The 17,156-nt window shown below is 45.1% G+C and overlaps 1 protein-coding gene across 2 annotated transcripts in view; it reads left to right on the top strand.

The window, feature by feature from the left end:
* The window catches only part of PRICKLE2 (prickle planar cell polarity protein 2), a 355,242-nt gene that overhangs the window by 297,732 nt on the left and 40,354 nt on the right, over nucleotides 1–17,156 (top strand). For both annotated transcript variants that reach the window (XM_034956835.3, XM_008963993.4), the window contains one exon: nucleotides 3,747–4,619. In XM_034956835.3, the coding sequence (XP_034812726.2) occupies nucleotides 3,747–4,619 (873 nt within the window). The remainder of the gene's footprint in view (nucleotides 1–3,746; nucleotides 4,620–17,156) is intronic.

Here is a 17,156-nt window from a genome sequence, read left to right as displayed (position 1 = left end):
ATGGCCCCTCGGTTTTCTTCTCTTACTGTCGCCCTGTGGCTGCCCAGCACATTTATTGGCATTCTCTCCTCCTTTCCTATTAAATCCATTAAAGGGTGTCAGTGTTTTATCAGAAAAGGTGACCGTGGTGGCCTGCAGTATTATTGCTGCTGTAGTTAAAATGCTGTCCCTAATGTTTGTTTTAAATCCACTTTTTTACCAAACATAATTTTCCTGTGACAGTGAAAGAGCACACTCTATATAGCATGCATACCTCAGTCACTGGGTGCTTTACCTCCGACCATACTGTACAGATATTCCATATTTATACAGCCGCTCAGAGCAGGCCCTGCGTCAGGCAGCCGTTGCTAGGGCAACGGTACTTTTGCCTGTGCACAGCAGAGTAAACAGTCCTATAAACAGACCGAGGCTGTGGCAGCAGTAGACACACACACCCTCCAAGAAGTACTTAAAGGGCTTAGAGAAGGAATAAAAAAAGAACGCTTAGATGTCGAACAGCAGAGCCCTTTTCCAGATGTTTAGAGTTCAGGAGCAGTTCAGAGGACCATCTGACATCGATGTTTATCGGGGACCACGTTCTGCTGCCTGCCAGGCCGCTTTATGATATGCCTCCCCTCCACTCTCCCAAACTGAGTCCTTCCTTCCATGAGGCCCCCATCCCAAGGAACTAGGCCCTTGCTGCTGCATCTGAGCATGTGTCCTTGCCAAAGCGTGGAGAAGCAGCTGGTGGCAGACAGACCAGAGGGACTGGACTTCCTGTGTACCTCTAACAGGGAGTGGGGATAGCCGCAGCTGCTCTGGATGCTGTGCTGATTAGAGCTCACCAAAGGACCCAGGGATGCCATCATGAGCTCTCTGCACTCTTGGCATTTGAGAAAGGGAGTGAGAAGAAGGAGAGGAAGAAGGAGGGTGGGAGAGGGCAGGAGAGACAGAGCAGCCTCCTAGTTATTTCTTGGACTGCATCTGGGCAGTGACCCTCAGCAAAGAGAGAGACAGGCTTTCAGACCTAATGCAATAAAAGAAGAGTGGTCAGTAGGCCCAGTTCTCAGCACTCCATGCATGTTAACTCAATTACCAAGTACTATGATTATCCCCATTGTACTGATGGGGAGACCAAAACAAAGAGAAATGAAGCAATTTGCCTAGGGTCACACAGCTGGAATGCAGCAGAGTCAAGATTTGAACCCAAGCAGATGGCCGTCAGCATCTTTACAACCAGCTGCTGTGGGATGGAGCTGGGATTTGAACCTGTGTGCATCAGAGTCCTGAAGGCTTATGCTTAACTACTACAGAGTCCCGTGTCCCTGTGATGTCTGCCTCGGCTTTCTCCCAAGGGTCTGGGGAGGAAGTGTCCACGGCGCTCTGGGTTGTCTGTTTCTAGCCCCGCCCCAGCTGGTTATTTCTCACTCTGCTGGGGAGCACTGGTGCTGTAAGAGATGGAGTTGATCCGTCTCAAAAAAAAAAAAAAAAAAAAAAAAAGATGGAGTTGATTCAGTTGATTCACACAGTTTCCTCTCTCCCACTTGGGGTGACCCTTGTGGCTGCTCCTATCCCTATAAAAAAAATCCCCTCTTAGTCTCTAAGGCCAGGTTTCAAAATGAAAAGAGAACCCCATAGTTTGGGAAAGAGCTAATACGAGAAGAATTGCCCTCATTCCTCTCTCCCTGGGCTCCATTGACACAAAAGTGAGTCAGGGAGGAGAAAGATAGGCTGCTTGGGCCGGTGGCCTTTTGTTCTTGCAATTCTCTTCTTCTCCCTAATTTCTTGTTCATTGCCTCTTTAGACAAGTCTCCAGAAGTTCTTCCTTGAAAGTCCAGGCTCAGAAACTCTCAGCCACTGAAGATAAAGGCCACATTAGTCCTTTTTTCTGGGAAGCCGTGTATCATTACGCATCAAGAGAGTGCAAGGGTCCTGGTCCACCCTACAGTCATAGCTTGAGGCTATATTCCCAGCAGGCTCTCCCCACGGGAGGGGGCCCCAGCAGCTCCCAGTTTCCATTCTGCCAGTTTTACAGCTGCTATAAAAAGAGCCTGCTCTGTGACTGCCTTAGCAAAAGTCCTGCCTTAGAAAAAGCAATGAGAGGTGTTGGCTTAGTGCAGGTCACTTGCCCACCCCTGAATCAGTCCCTGGGTGCCAGGAGAGCAGATTTTTTTTGCTGGCCTATGTTGGGCCCCAGATCAGCTTTTGCCCCACCCAAAGCTCACGGCCTGAAGATGGCAGGGAAATGGTGTCCCACAGGGAGAGGAAGTTCTATAACCAGAAGAGGGCAGAGATGATGAGAAGGCAGAACCCCTGGGGCTGTGGGAGGCTCCCTTAGTATGCAGTGTGGCCAGGCTATATAAACCTGGTGCAGGCCTGTCACAGGGAGGAATCGTACCTCTTCCTTCCCTGATGAAATTAAGCAAAGGGTACTTATGCTCCCAGAGGGGCAGTAGCTTTGGCAATACCGTGTCTAGGTTTTTCTTTACCAAAAGCAGATTTTTCCTTAACAAGAGTTGAAATCCACATTTTTATTTCCCACTAAGTCTGTTGAGACTGCTTTAACAGAATAGCACAGACTGGGTGGCCTCTGAGTAACAGAAATGTATTGCTGACAGTTCTGAAAGCTGGGAAGTTCAAACTCAAGGCACCAGCAAATGCAGTGTCTGCTGAGGGCCTGTTTTTTGTTTCCTGGATGATACCTTCTGGCAGAGTCATCATATAGTGGAAGGAGCAAACAGGCTCCCTTGGGCCTCTGTTATAAGGGCACTAATCTCATTCATGAGGTCTCCACTCTCATGACCTAGTCACCTCCCAAAAAGCTCCATCTCCTAATGCCATCACTTTAGGATTTAGGATTTCAACTTAGGAGTTTTGAAGAAAACATTCACCATAGCATCCACTGGGTTGCTGCTGTGACTTACCCATTGGAATAGCATATGCTAGTAATGGGATTCACTCGATCTGTCTATACACAGAGAGCCCTGTCATACACCAGGCCATGTTCCAGGTCCTGGAGATGCTGTAGAAACTCAATGAGTCTGTCCTCATAGAGCTTCACTTTTAGTGGGGGAGAGAAATAATAAACAGATGCATATATATACTGTTGCAATGTAAAGCGGTATTAATGCTATCAAGAAAACTCCAGCAGGTAAGGGTGGAGAGTAATGGAGAATCACTATTTAGTGTGGATAGGAAGACTTCTCAGAGGAGTTGGCTTTTGAGCAGATGCCTAACTAGAGTGAAGGAGATAGTGTCAATGTCATGGTTGAGAATAAGACTTCCTGGGTACAGATCTCGTCTCTGGTTCCTAGTTATGTTACCCTGCGCAAGTTACTTAGCCTCATCTGCCTCTATTTTCTCATGTGAAAACTGCAAATAATATTAGAAAGCTAGCTCAAGGAGCTGAGTGATTAAATGAGTTTACATATATAAAGCTCTTAAAGCAGTACATGATCATACGTTAGTATTACTATTGCTATTTGTCAGGGGGAAATGTGTCCCAGGCAGAAGGATTCATAGACAAGCCATTTTAACCTAGAGTCTTTGTGCTTGGAGCAAATGAGTTAAGGTGCATACTGGTACAACAAGGAGTTCTCGTAATAGGACATGAATACCATTTACATAAGGGTCTGATTGTTGATTTATTGACAGTTTATCCTGCTGCACCTGGAATCCTGAGACAAACCAAGGTGCTATGTGTTTCACATCCCAGTGCAGAGCTCTGAGCAGCTCATCAGCCTCTCCAATGTCTCTCATTTTTTTAGGTATCGACCAAGGTCAAATGACCTATGACGGCCAACATTGGCATGCCACTGAGACCTGTTTCTGCTGTGCTCACTGCAAGAAATCCCTCCTGGGGCGGCCATTCCTCCCGAAGCAGGGCCAGATATTCTGCTCACGGGCCTGCAGTGCTGGGGAAGACCCCAATGGTTCTGACTCCTCTGATTCCGCCTTCCAGAACGCCAGGGCCAAGGAGTCCCGGCGCAGTGCCAAAATTGGCAAGAACAAGGGCAAGACGGAGGAGCCCATGCTGAACCAGCACAGCCAGCTGCAAGTGAGTTCTAACCGGCTGTCAGCCGACGTAGACCCCCTGTCACTGCAGATGGACATGCTCAGCCTGTCCAGCCAGACACCCAGCCTCAACCGGGACCCCATCTGGAGGAGCCGGGAAGAGCCCTACCATTATGGGAACAAGATGGAGCAGAACCAGACCCAGAGCCCTCTGCAGCTCCTCAGCCAGTGCAACATCAGAACTTCCTACAGTCCAGGAGGGCAAGGGGCTGGGGCCCAGCCCGAAATGTGGGGCAAGCACTTCAGCAACCCCAAAAGGAGCTCGTCACTGGCCATGACAGGACATGCTGGCAGCTTCATCAAGGAATGCCGAGAAGACTATTACCCGGGGAGGCTGAGATCTCAGGAGAGCTACAGTGATATGTCTAGTCAGAGTTTCAGTGAGACCCGAGGCAGCATCCAAGTCCCCAAATATGAGGAGGAAGAGGAAGAGGAAGGGGGCATGTCCACTCAGCAATGTCGGACCCGTCATCCCATCAGTTCCCTGAAATACACAGAGGACATGACGCCCACAGAGCAGACCCCTCGGGGCTCCATGGAATCCCTGGCCCTGTCTAATGCAACAGGTAGGTTCTGTTCACCTTGAAAACAGATAGCAAGGGGGTAGTCTCTGGGTGACTGGATGCTGGTCCCCAGGAATTTTTTTTTTTTTTTGAAATGGAGTCTCGCTCTGTCCCCCAGGCTGGAGTGCAGTGGCACGATCTCCGCTCACTGCAAGCTCCGCCTCCCAGGTTCACGCCATTCTCCTGCCTCAGCCTCACGAGTAGTTGGGACTACAGGCGCCCGCCACCATGCCTGGCTAATTTTTTGTATTTTTAGTACACACGTGTTTCGCCGTGTTAGCCGGGATGTTCTCGATCTCCTGACCTCGTGATCCACCTGCCTCGGCCTCCCAAAGTGGTAGGATTACAGGCGTGAGCCACCGTGCCCAGCCTGGTCCTCCGGATTTTAATGTTGTTTCTGCCGTGTGCCCTCTTCTAATAAGCTGCTGAGGAAGGTAAACCCAAGTTTGAGATGGCTTCTATCTTTGATGGGCTTCCCTGAAAACAAAGCCTGAGACAGGTCCAGATGCCTGTGATGTACTGAGGGAGTGCTCTCAGGAGAAGGGGAGTGAGAGAAAGAGGACAGAGCATGGGGAGGAGCCAAGTGAGGAATGGTGTCTTCACTGGGGTCTGGCTTCTGCCTGATCCCACAGGGGACTCTGATGGATGAGTTGCACTATAGAATCAATTGCTTCTTGTGACAAAGGGGCTGATGTTTTGTACCATCGTGTTAGTTGGTCATCAGCTTTGGGCTGCTGAGGAGTGACAAGGGGATGAGATAGTGGATGTGGGCTTGGGGCAAGGCAGCTCCTGTTGGCCAAAGGCAGCATTAAAGAAAGAAAATACTATCGTCTGAATGTTTTCCCCAAAATTCTTAAGTTAAGATCCTAAATCCCAAGGTGATGGCATTAGGAGATGGGGCATTTTGGGAGGTGACTAAGTCATGAGAGTGGAGACCTCATGAATGGGATTAATGCCCTTATAAAAGAGGTCCAAGGGAACTTGTTTGCCCCTTGTACCATATGAAGGTGGAGAAGGTGTAGCTGTGAGCTGATGGCAGTACTCACAGCACCTGGAGCCCAGTTGCCCCAGCGTGGTGCTGCCTGGGGCACCAAAGCATCCATGACAGCTTCTGAGACTGTTCTGAACCTGTTTCTCACCAGGGAACTGGCTTCAAAGTGCAGATAAAGACATAAGAAATGTCTGGCTAGACAAGGAGAAGACAGGCAGGCTGAAAAGAACAGAAGTAGAGAGAGAGATAATGGCATGCTTCTCTCTCCAGTGAAGTTGTCCAGCTGGTTTTGTGTGCGTGGGAAGACTGATGTTGGCCAGGCATGGTGGCTCATGCCTTTAATTCCAGCACTTTGGGAGGCCAAGGCAGGAGGATCACTTGAGGCCAGGAGTTTGAGACCAGCCTGGGCAACATAGTGAGACTCTGTCTCTACAAACATATATGTATGTGTATATATATAAAATATATAGCGTGTGTATATATATATATCATATATAATATATATTGTGTGTATGTATAGTATATAAATATATATGATATAATATATACAAATATATATATATATAAATTAGCTGGACTTGGTGGCACATGCTCATAGTCCCAGCTACTTAGGAGACTAAAGCAGGAGGATCACTTGAGCCCAGGAAGTTGAGGCTGAACTAAGCAATGATCCCAACTCTGCACTCCAGCCTGGGCAGCAGAGTGACAACCTGTCTCTAAAAAAAAAAAAAAAAAAAATTTAATATTAATGGTTTAATATTTTAAACATTATTTTAAAAATATTTTTAAATGTGGGAAAAAATAGAGTAACGTAGATTTTCTCTGTGATAGTGCTACTTAAAGCAGAATCTGAGGATAACACTGGCTGAGAACTATCACCCATCAGCAGCGAGATTAGTACTTAACACCTATCAGCAGCGAGATTAGTACTGAAACTGGAAGTGTTAGAAACTTATAGCAGTTCGATGTTGCGGTGCCATCCAAGTGCGTTTTCAGCAGGCTTGTCTTATTGATCAGGGTATAGACCCATCAGGGTGTTATAGAACTCACATACTGAGCTCTTTGTGCTTTGTGCTGTGTCTCAGACATGCTCAGCAGGGCCATATGTCGGTCCACAAGGGATTGAAAATGAAAACAAACTGGTCCTTCACCACTGATAGCTTGAGAAGAGTAGCGCTCTAAGATGTGCTAAGCATATCTGCCCCTTTGTGGGCAAGGTAGCAGAGGAGGGAGATATACGTCTGCCCCTTACAGCAAGGATTCCATAGCCGATGGTGTCTGGATAGAGACTGTGATAATGTTAGCCCCATTTGAAGGGGACGGCCACTGCTCAGCTCCAGCTGCTTGTTGCCATGTGCTGGGATATTTATGTATCCACCTAACCTTTATATAGCTCTTGCAATGTGTCAAACATTGTTCTGAGCACGTCATAAATATTAGCTTGCTTAATTACATTGTCATAACACTGTGAGGGAGGAATATTGTTATGATTCTCATTTCAGAGTTGAAGAAACAGAAATGGAGAGGTTGAGGGACTCACCCAAAGTCACTCAGCTTTTAGAGTGGTAGAGCAGGGATTTGAACCTGTGCATATGATTTCAGAACCTTGCTCTTAATCACACCAGGCTGCCAGTCTAATACAAGCCCCATCCTGTCAGATCTTCCAGTTTTTCCAGAGAAGTTAAAAATGTGGATTTTTAAAAATATGAAATCTATTTCAACACTGCTAGACAAACAAAATGAGGCTCTGAGTTGTAGCTCGTCCATGCAGTGGGTTTTACTTTCTATCCTCCTCAAATACATCCACATCTGTGTTCCCATTTGTCCAAGAACAAAGAGTAGATATCCTCATCCCCATGTTTCAGATGGGAAAAAAAAAAAAAAAAAAATGAGGCCTTGGTGACTAAGCGCCTTGCCTGATGTCTTAGAAGGGAGCAATTAGTGCAGAGTGATGACTGCCTGGCTTCCAGCCCAGGTTATGTTATTCTCGAAAGATTTATGTGCTATAATTATTTAAGAGGACAGCAGATAAATATATACTTCAGCCTCTGAAGAAGAGTTTCTCAAAGCTAGACCACCTGCATTAGAATCATGGGTGTGCTTGATTCAAACATAGGCTCCTGGGCCTCCCCCTAACCCCTTGCATCAGAACTCTACAGAGGTGGGGCCCAGGAATCTGCATGTTAAGCAGATCTCTGCTGAGGCTGATGTGCACCATTGTCTGAGGGGAGATGTGCCTGGGTTTGTCTGCTCTGACTGTATCATCCTCACGTTGTGGCTCATGAGGAAATCAGAAGGGCTAGAAGTTGAGGAATGCTGGAAAGGGCGAGTGAGGAAGACACTCAATTTCCATTCCTAAGGAGGGAGTGGACGCGGTTTCCATTCCTAAAGAAGACATCATGGGAGATTTACTCTCATCATTTTCTAGGATCCTTGGGCAAAGCAACTAATGCCCCTTTGCCTCAGATTTTTGGGAAGCAACCCTGGCCATGCCTGATAAAACTGAGGGAAAAAAACTCCTGAGATCAACACTGTCTAATATGGCAGCCATATGGGGCTGTGGAAATTTAAATGAATTAAAATTAAATGAAATTAAAATTTCAGGCCATTAGTTGCACTAGACACATTTTAAGTACTCAACAGCAATGGCCTGAAGTTTAAATTTTATTTAATTTTAATTCTTTTAAATTTCAATAGCCTCCTGTGGCTAGAGGTGACCCTGCTAGAAGGTGCAGATGACAGAGTGAACTGATAAGATGGGCACGATATTAAGCCATCGTTAGTCTCTGAAGTTCTTACATGAGCCCTAATTTTTTGTCTTTCTAATTAATTAATAGTTAGGATTACTGGTTCTGGAGTCACACTTGCTGGGATGAGATCAAACCTTCATCATTTAGGAGTTGTGTGGCATTGAACAAGTCACTTAAACTCTGCAAAACTCAATTTCCTCATCCATGGAATTTTGTGAACAAATGGATAAAGGCGTTCCTGTAGTACTTCCTTTGTATAGCTTTGGTGAGGGTTAAATGATAAATGTGTTTAAAATCATTAATATAGTCTTTGACACATATGACCTTCTATAATGGTTACCTGCGACTTTTTATTATTATTAATTCTTTCTCCTCCCAAACACACTGATTCAAGTTTTGACCTGTTGTGGCTACTAACTTCTCCCACCATCCACCAGCTGTGCAGGTTTGCGTTTTAGATTTGAAAATACTCCTGCATGGGCCAGGCGTGGTGGCTCACACCTGTAATCTCAACACTTTGGGAGGCCAAGACAGGCGGATCACTTGAGGCCAGAAGTTCAAGACCAGCCTCACCAACATGGCAAAACCCCGTCTCTACTAAAAATACAGAAATTAGCCAGGCATGGTGGTGCATGACTATAGTTCCAGCTTCTTGGGAGGCTGAGGCACAAGAATCACTTGAACCCAGGAGGCGGAGGTTTCAGTGAGCCAGGATCACACCACTGCACCCCAGCCTTTTGACAGAGCAAAACTCTGTCTAAAAAAAAAATAAAAGAAAGAAAGAAAATACTCCTGCAGGCTCCTTTTTTCCTAACCAGCCTGAGAAAACCATGAAAAACAGGGAATTAAAGAAAGTCATTTTGTGTGCATTTCTATGGTTCTGTCAGATATGACACTGTCAGAAGAAAGATGGTGGCTAATATTCTAAGCACAGCTTCATCATTCTTCATTGGAGCAGACCCTAAATAGCCTTTCACATCCTACTCTGCACACCCATACACCGAGGACTAGACTTGGAAAGTTGGTGTTTTTGCTGCTGTCCCTCACTGTTTACATTTGAATTTTGCTAGAAAATTCAGTAGGTTTTTTTTTAATAGCATTCTAAACTATCTGCATATCTTTAAATCCTAGAATCACAGTCTGAATACCAGGTACGTGCCACAAAAGGCTTAGTGAAAGCACCTTGATCCTTCAGATAAAGCTAGATTTCAAGATGATGGATTCTTTTTTCTTCCATGGTCAGTAACTTATGTTATTGAATAAGTCTGTAGTGTTTAATCTGGCATGAAGTGTGATCTTTCTGTGGGCAGCATTTTTCCTCAGAACAGATCTGAAAAAACAGATAGCTGCAGTGGCTTGTCAGCCTCAGATCTGGGCTTTGGCCCCTCCCAATGTGTTTAGAACTGGGAGTGTACAGTCCCTTCTCCTTGGAAAACACAATTCATCCCTTATGCTTACACAGAGTGACTCAGGCTGGCACAGCCACCATTTATACCACCGCAATGCAGAAGTCTTGCAGAAGCGCTTTAACTTTGCCAGTCCCTAAACATGCCTCTAAAGCAGCTTGCAGCCTGCGTAATCATAGCATTAGAAGTAGAAATAATAACAACATCAAGAACAACTGACATTATTGAGTGTTTATATGGACTGGATGTTTTTCTAAGTACTTTCCATAAACTAAACTCACTCAGTCCTCACAACAACCCTATGAGGTAGGCATGGTTGTTATTCCCATTTTACAGATGGTATACATGAGGCACTGAGAGGCTGAATAGCCCAAGGCCACATTGCTTGGAAGTAGAAAAGCAGAATTTAAACTTGGGCACTCTAGCTACAGAGCTTGTGCCCTTAAACACTGTGCTATGGCTGATGTGAATGACCATGGTAAATGTACTGCTGTTTCTGATGTTGATTGTAACCAATGATAATCATAATAGACCACTGGCTATGACCTGACATGCTAATGGCTTCATGTAGAATGCCTCTTTAAATGCTGTGAGATAAATCTGATCATTATACCCATTTTACATATGGGTACACTAAGGTTTATAGAAGTAACCTTTTTGTAGTCGCCACAGATGGCGAGGACTTGATCCCAGGTGTGATCAACTGCAAAGCCATGCACTTAACTGGCCTGATATTCCTCACAAGAAGGGTCGTAATCACAGTCAGAAGATTTGCACAACGGCGTTAGCTGAAGGGATAGGCATTTTCTCTCCTGTGGCAGCTGGTTTATTGATTTGTCTGTTTGCCAATGCTAAAGAGAAGCATGCGAGCACAGCTGTGAATGACAGAAGTCAGAGGTGGCAGTCCAAGATGATGTGCCAAGGTCAGAGGTAGGAAAGACAAGCAGAGATGGTCCAGGGGCTGGTGCCTGGGCAAGAGACACCAAGGGCAGAGTGGGGGACCAAGGCATTAGTTGCAAATTAGAGGTCAGGGCTCAAGTCACACACTGGGACCAGGTATATAGTAGAGCTGGAATTGGAACTGGCTGCCTTAGGCAGAGGCCACACCACAGGACAACTGGAGACTGTGAGCTGGTCCCTGGTGAAGGATGCTGGTGTGGAATGATGAGGCTGGGAACATGACCATTCCTTGAGGATCAGCCACATTCTGTAAGGGGTGGCTGGTCATAGAGAGCTGGGTCCCATAGGAAGGACCTCTAGGTAAGGATGGGAGTGAGGGAAGGGGAAAGAACATTTCTGTTTATTTTTTGATTCACTTAGCAAATATGACATGAGTGCCTACCCTGTGAGTTATAGTAGAATAGTATGAGAGCATGGGCTGTAGACCAGTATGCCAGAGCTGGAAACTGGACTTATAGTTTAATAGCTCTGTGACCTTGGGCAACTGATTTATCTATTCTGCACCTCACTATCCTCATCTTTGAAATGGAATGACCCTACTTTTCAGGGTTGTAATGTGAATTAAATGAGTGAGTTCATAGAAAGAATTTAGAACAGTGTCTAACACCCTCTAAGTGCTCATTGAATTGGTTGGTATTAGTATTTGTAGGTGCCACCTATGCAAGGTGCTGGGAATGCAATGCTGAGCTGAATTGGACATGGGCCTTGCCCTCTTGTACCTCACAGTCTAGTGAAGTTGATAGACAGTAACCATCCAATTGTATGATATAAGTAAGTGTGAGGCTAGGAGGCCTTACAAAGAGGGATGTGGCTGAGTCAAAGGACATCCTGAAAAAGTGATGCTTCAGGGATAAGGGAAGGGTCATTCTAGGCAGCAGGAGCAGCATGTGTAAAGGCCCTGTGGTAGGAATATTTGAAGAGTTGTCAGAAAGTCCTGTGGCTGGGTGAGCACTTAGAGTAATAAGACTTGGAAGGAAAGCAAGGGCCAGATGGTGCAGAGCCATTTAGGGCTATATTAATGGTGTAGGCCTTTCTAATAAGGGCAACGGAAAGCCCTTAAAATGTCAGGCCCTGCAGTGAGGGAGGTGACATGATCCAATCTGCATTTTGAAAAGATGGCTTCAGCTGCTGTGTGGGGAATTGATTGGAAAAGGGCAAGTGCTGATGCAGGGAGTCCTGTTAGGAGGCAATCTGGGGCTTTGTAGCCCAGGCTAGAGGTGAAGGTTAATGGCAAAGTCCAAAATAAGTGGATGGATATGACAGTGACTTAGGAGAGGAAATTGGCAGAGGTTTACAGTGTCCCAAGGGGAGTGGGTCCTGGGAGACAGAGGAAAATAGATATGAAAACATTAGCAATAGTTAAAGGTTGGTCTACTCTGTGTTTTTTTACTCAGGCCAGCATCAAATGCAAGTGCATGTTTTATTGGCCTGAATAAATGGAGACACGGAGCAGGAATCTGAAAGGGCTTCCTACCTTCTTTGATCAGTGTTGCATTGTTGTGTCAAGGCCATGCCTTTTACACACCTCATCTACACACCTTGGCAAGGGAAACTTAGTTGTGCAATGCCAGAAGGTAACAGGGTAATTTTTCAGCGTTGCTGACAAACTGGGAAAGAACCAGAAAACAACAACATGAGGATATAAAGCAACAACTGGAACCACTCACTTTACCAAGAATGTCTGAAATGTTTTTTAATCCTTGCAATGCAAAACATTTCTATATTTAATTTAAGGAAGGGACAGGTCTATTCTTCTGCATAACTTGGATAACCATCCTCTAACCCAATTTCTTTATTTAAATATTGGGTAGAACCTCTTAACCAGCTGGCACCCATTACTTCATTGGCCACACCTCAGATGTGCTTATGTATTGTGTGGCCCAGATCTTTTTGTTCATTCTCGTCACTGGGGAAGATGTGTGGTCCAGTCTGGAATCACAACCTTGAGTCCTATCCATTGACCACAGGGCCCTGGGATATACTTGGGAAATGCATAGAGATTGCCTTTGTTCATTGGTATTGCAGAACTCTTTTGTTTGGAAGTGTCAGAATTCTAACTCCAATGGGTGTAAACAAAATTTTTTTGATCAAGTAACTTCAAACTTCACAGATCTTTAGTTCCAGGGGCCCAAATGATGTCATCAGGACTCGGTTTCTTTCTGTCTCTGAGTTCTTGTTCCCTGTACACTGGCTTCAGTCTCAGGCAGCCTCTTCCCAGGGATAGCCAGGAGGACTGTCAGTCACTGCAGACCAATGTCCGTCAACATCAGGTGAAGGGGAAAAAGAATTGATCTTCCCTATTAGTGTCACCAAAAGTACCAGAATTGAGTCTTCTCATTTGCCTGACTTTGGTCATCCAACAATTCTTAAACTAACCACTGTGGCCAGGAGAATGATAGCTCTGATAGGTCAGACCTGAGTCATGTCCCATCCCAGGAACTAGGCAATGAGGTCAAACCCATCAAAACTTCAGGACTGACAATGGAGAAGGAAGAATGTTCAAAGGGAAATCAAGGTCATGTTTTCAAAGGAAGAGGGATTACGCTGCAAGGAGGTAAAACCACAGGCACCATAGGTATCCCATCCATCCAGGACTGACGTTTTTATCTGATCCCCTCCTCTAAAAGCCCCACCATATTTGAATTTAACATCAAACACCCATTATGTATTTCAACTATGGTTTTCTGGAGACAAAGCTCTGGTCCTTGGGGTGTGGCCTGTGGTGATTTTAACGTAGGGATTTCAGGCTATGAGGAGATATTTTGGAGGGAGAGATTAGATGGAGCCCAGCCTTCTCACTCAATGGTTAGTACATCCTAAGGAGCACCTTCTGACTGGTCCCATATATCCCCAAGGAAGCTGTGCCCTGTTGTTGGCATTTCATGACTCTGAACATCACCCCTAGCTCACAGACCAGGGGCCAGATGAAAACCAGCAGAGTGAAAGTCCCAGGAGAATCTATCCCTCGTTTCTTTTTCTGCTTTGCTTTCCTGGCATGTGGGAAGCCGAGGACAATGTCAGAGCAAGGTGGGACAACAGGGAATCAGTAAACAGTTGGAAGAGAGCTCAGCCCAGAGCAGGCGATATACCCCTGCTACAGTGTTGTGGTCTCACTGACATTTTCTGGGCCCGGATAACCTTTTCCAGTGTCCTGGTTTTTGATAACTGTTCAAAAGTCTTATTTATAACCTCCTTGGGCGTGAGCAGTCATCTATACGCACAGTCAGTAACCATGGCTGCTGACAGGGAGAAAAGATTGCTGATTTTATTCTCTTTGTTACTGAAAAGGCAACACTGGAAAATTCGTCCAGGGTGGAGGCCGGCAGTGGTGGGGTTGGGGCGTGGTGTGTCGTGATGGGTTCCCCAGACTGGTGCAAGATTTTATAGAGTGATTTTTTTTAAGAATGTATGAACATTTCATTTCTCTTGGAACTTTTGAATTTGTTAATCTCACAAAGGGAAATGAGAAAGCTCTTATCCACTTGGAAATGGCTTTAAAACTCAAGCCATTTAGTTTTTAAAATATGGAGAGTAAGGAAAACACAGAAAAGAAAAATTCTGGAAAAAGATAGAAATAGATAAAATATACCCCAAATCTCACCACTTGACCAGTGTTCATATTTTCATGAGTTTTCAAGTTTCTTCCCCACGTATTAGTTCACTATTTTTCTCTAACTTGGTTATAAACATAGTGAATAGTTTGTGGCCTGCATTTCTTCATTTGCATTCTATCTTTAGGTTATCTGTGTGGCATTTGTAACCATCATTTTTAATGACTGCATTAATATTCAATTGAATGGGTGTTACCATACCTCCAGAATTGGACATATAGGCAGTTTTTTTAAATGATCTATATTTAAATCCTGATTTCCTTTGTCTGCCATCAACAAAATATTCTGTTTTGCCTTCCTTTTTTATTGACTTGACCTTGACCTTCCTACCTTGACCTTCCTACCTGGCCACTTGGCAAAACTTCTTTAGCATCTCTCTCCCACGGTGTTCTAGTGGTCATATGAGACTTATGGGTGATTCTGCACCGACCATCACCTTCCTTAACCTCCCCACCTCTGCCTATACGTAAAGTGCCTCCCAGAGCAGTGGAAAACTAACATGACTAAAACCCTACTTCCTAGTACAAGCAGCCTAAGCTAGCTTTGGGGAGTCTATTTCTCCATGTAAACAATAAACTATCCACTCCATCAATTTGAGTATTCCAGGGATCACCTACACTACGTTCATCTAGGATGCTTGTCAATTGTGCAAATTCTTGGGCCACATCCCACACCCACAAACAGAATCTCTCAGGGCTCAGACTCAGCAATCAGCATTTCGAACACACACCCCCAGAGAACTCATAGGTTCACTAAGTTTGAGGACCACTGAGCTAAGGAAACCCAGACTCCTCATCTTATATATGGGTGAGGTACCATACTCATGAGCTCGCCTGTAGTTAGAACTTGCATCTGTCTACACTGCCTCTTCTCTTAGCCCTGAGTCTAGCCTCCTGCTGAGACAAAAGAAAAAGTGGATTATATCTCCTCTCAAAATTTCTGAAGATGTCCTTGACATCAAATCACTCTTGGTGTAGTAAATAGCACCTTAGTGAGTTAAGAGCACATTGTCTGAAGCATGTGGATGATACATATCTTAATTACATAGTATAGATTAAATAGGAAAGAGGGTAATACTTGCCAAGAGCATTTGATGGTTTTGGAATCATCACTGACTGCATCAGAAAAGGTGGACAACAAAACACTCTAATCTTGAAATAGGACGTGTTTCCGCTCTAGAATCAATGTGAAAATCAAAAGATCATGAGCCGAAAGTTGCATAAAAAATTTCAAGGTGGCTTGGTTTGTTGTGTGTTTGATTGTTTAACCTAGAATAGTTTCCACCGATAAGTTTCACTCTCCCCAGTTTTCTACCAGCATTACCTTGAGCACCCAGATAGCTCTGTGTGTGCGCGCGCGCAGGTGTGTGTGCGTGTGTGTGTGTGTGTGATCTGTGATCGTTCCTCGTCCTGTTCTGCCAGGAATCTCCTTCAGCCTGCCCCCCCCAAATCAAAATCAGACCATCACACATCTCTGGGAGGCAGCTATCACAAATCAGGCTGAGCAAACAGGCAGGGCACCATTTAGAAGATAAAGTCTGGGTCTTCCACTTCAAAGTCACTAAGAAAACACGTAGTGTTTTCCTTGGTGCAAAAACTTTTAATGGCTTAAAAATGTCATCCAGAATTCCCCCATCCATTTAGCTAAAGCAGGCGTATTTCTCCCATTCTTTCTCTCCTAGAAAATTGCCCAAGGAGTTAGTGTTCTACTTTGCAGATTATTCAGACCCTGTCTTCTCTTTTCTCTCTTATTTTTCCCATGCACAAGGAATGGAGGAAAATACTCATTCATTTTGCTTCTTACCTAGCAGAGTAGAGACTGTACCTCTGTGCATTTCTGTTATCTGAGTCTTTCCTTGGAATAAATCCTTGACTCTCAGCTGCGCTAAGTCTGAGGGATTCTTGCATATTCTTGCTTCTTCAAGTCATTTATCCAACCCACTCAAATCTGCCCCCACCGAGGGTGTTATCAGTCCAAGAACACCTGCAGGGATTTGTTTCTGATTTTGACATTGTGCTTTTGGTGAGACCATCCCTAGCAGTGACTCTGCTGCCTAGGAGTGAGCAGCTCATACCTTGCTAGGGTTTCTCATCCTGGCAGCAGCAGACTTCCCAGTGGCTGCCTTTGAAATCAAAGGTGCCAATTTTAAAAGGCAGAAAAGTCCAGTTCAGTCTTTACTTTGGGAAGCAGATTGAGCTCATAGCTGGAAATGAGAGAGGAGAGGAAACTGACTAGAATAACTCACGCGTTTTCTTTCTTTATACTCAAATAATGGGTCCTAGGTAAAAAGATGAGGGGGGAAATTCCCTTTGCCTAAGGTACACACTCATACACAAACACTACCCCAGGGGAAACAGAGTGGTCTAGATGAATGATTCTCAACAGAGATGGGTGGGGGTAGTTACTAGGGGTGGTGGTTTTTCCCACCCAGGGAACACTTCGAAGTTTGGAGGCATTTTTGGTTGTAATAACTGGGGCTGCAGGACACTACAGGCTTCTGGTAGGTAGAGATCAGGGGTGCCGCTAAACCTCCTACAGTGCACAAAATGTCATCCCCCTATACCCAGTCAACAAAGAATTATCCAGCTCCATGGGCCAGCAGTGCCAAGACTGAGAAAGCCTGGCCTAGACACAGGGAATTCCATTGGAAATCATTAGTCCCAATCTAAGTCATTCTGAACCACATCTGAGGGGAGTATGATGTCACGGGAAGGGACCTCCTCAGCTGGGTGCTTCGGAAGCCCCGTCTGCAGCTGAGAGAGCTTTTTTTACTTCTTGCTCTGTCCCTAGCTGCAACACACATTCACACTTAGTGTTTAAGG

This window comes from Pan paniscus, chromosome 2 (genome assembly GCF_029289425.2).
Source record: "Pan paniscus chromosome 2, NHGRI_mPanPan1-v2.0_pri, whole genome shotgun sequence".
Lineage (NCBI taxonomy): Eukaryota > Metazoa > Chordata > Mammalia > Primates > Hominidae > Pan > Pan paniscus.
This window is presented reverse-complemented; position numbering and strand designations above follow the sequence as displayed.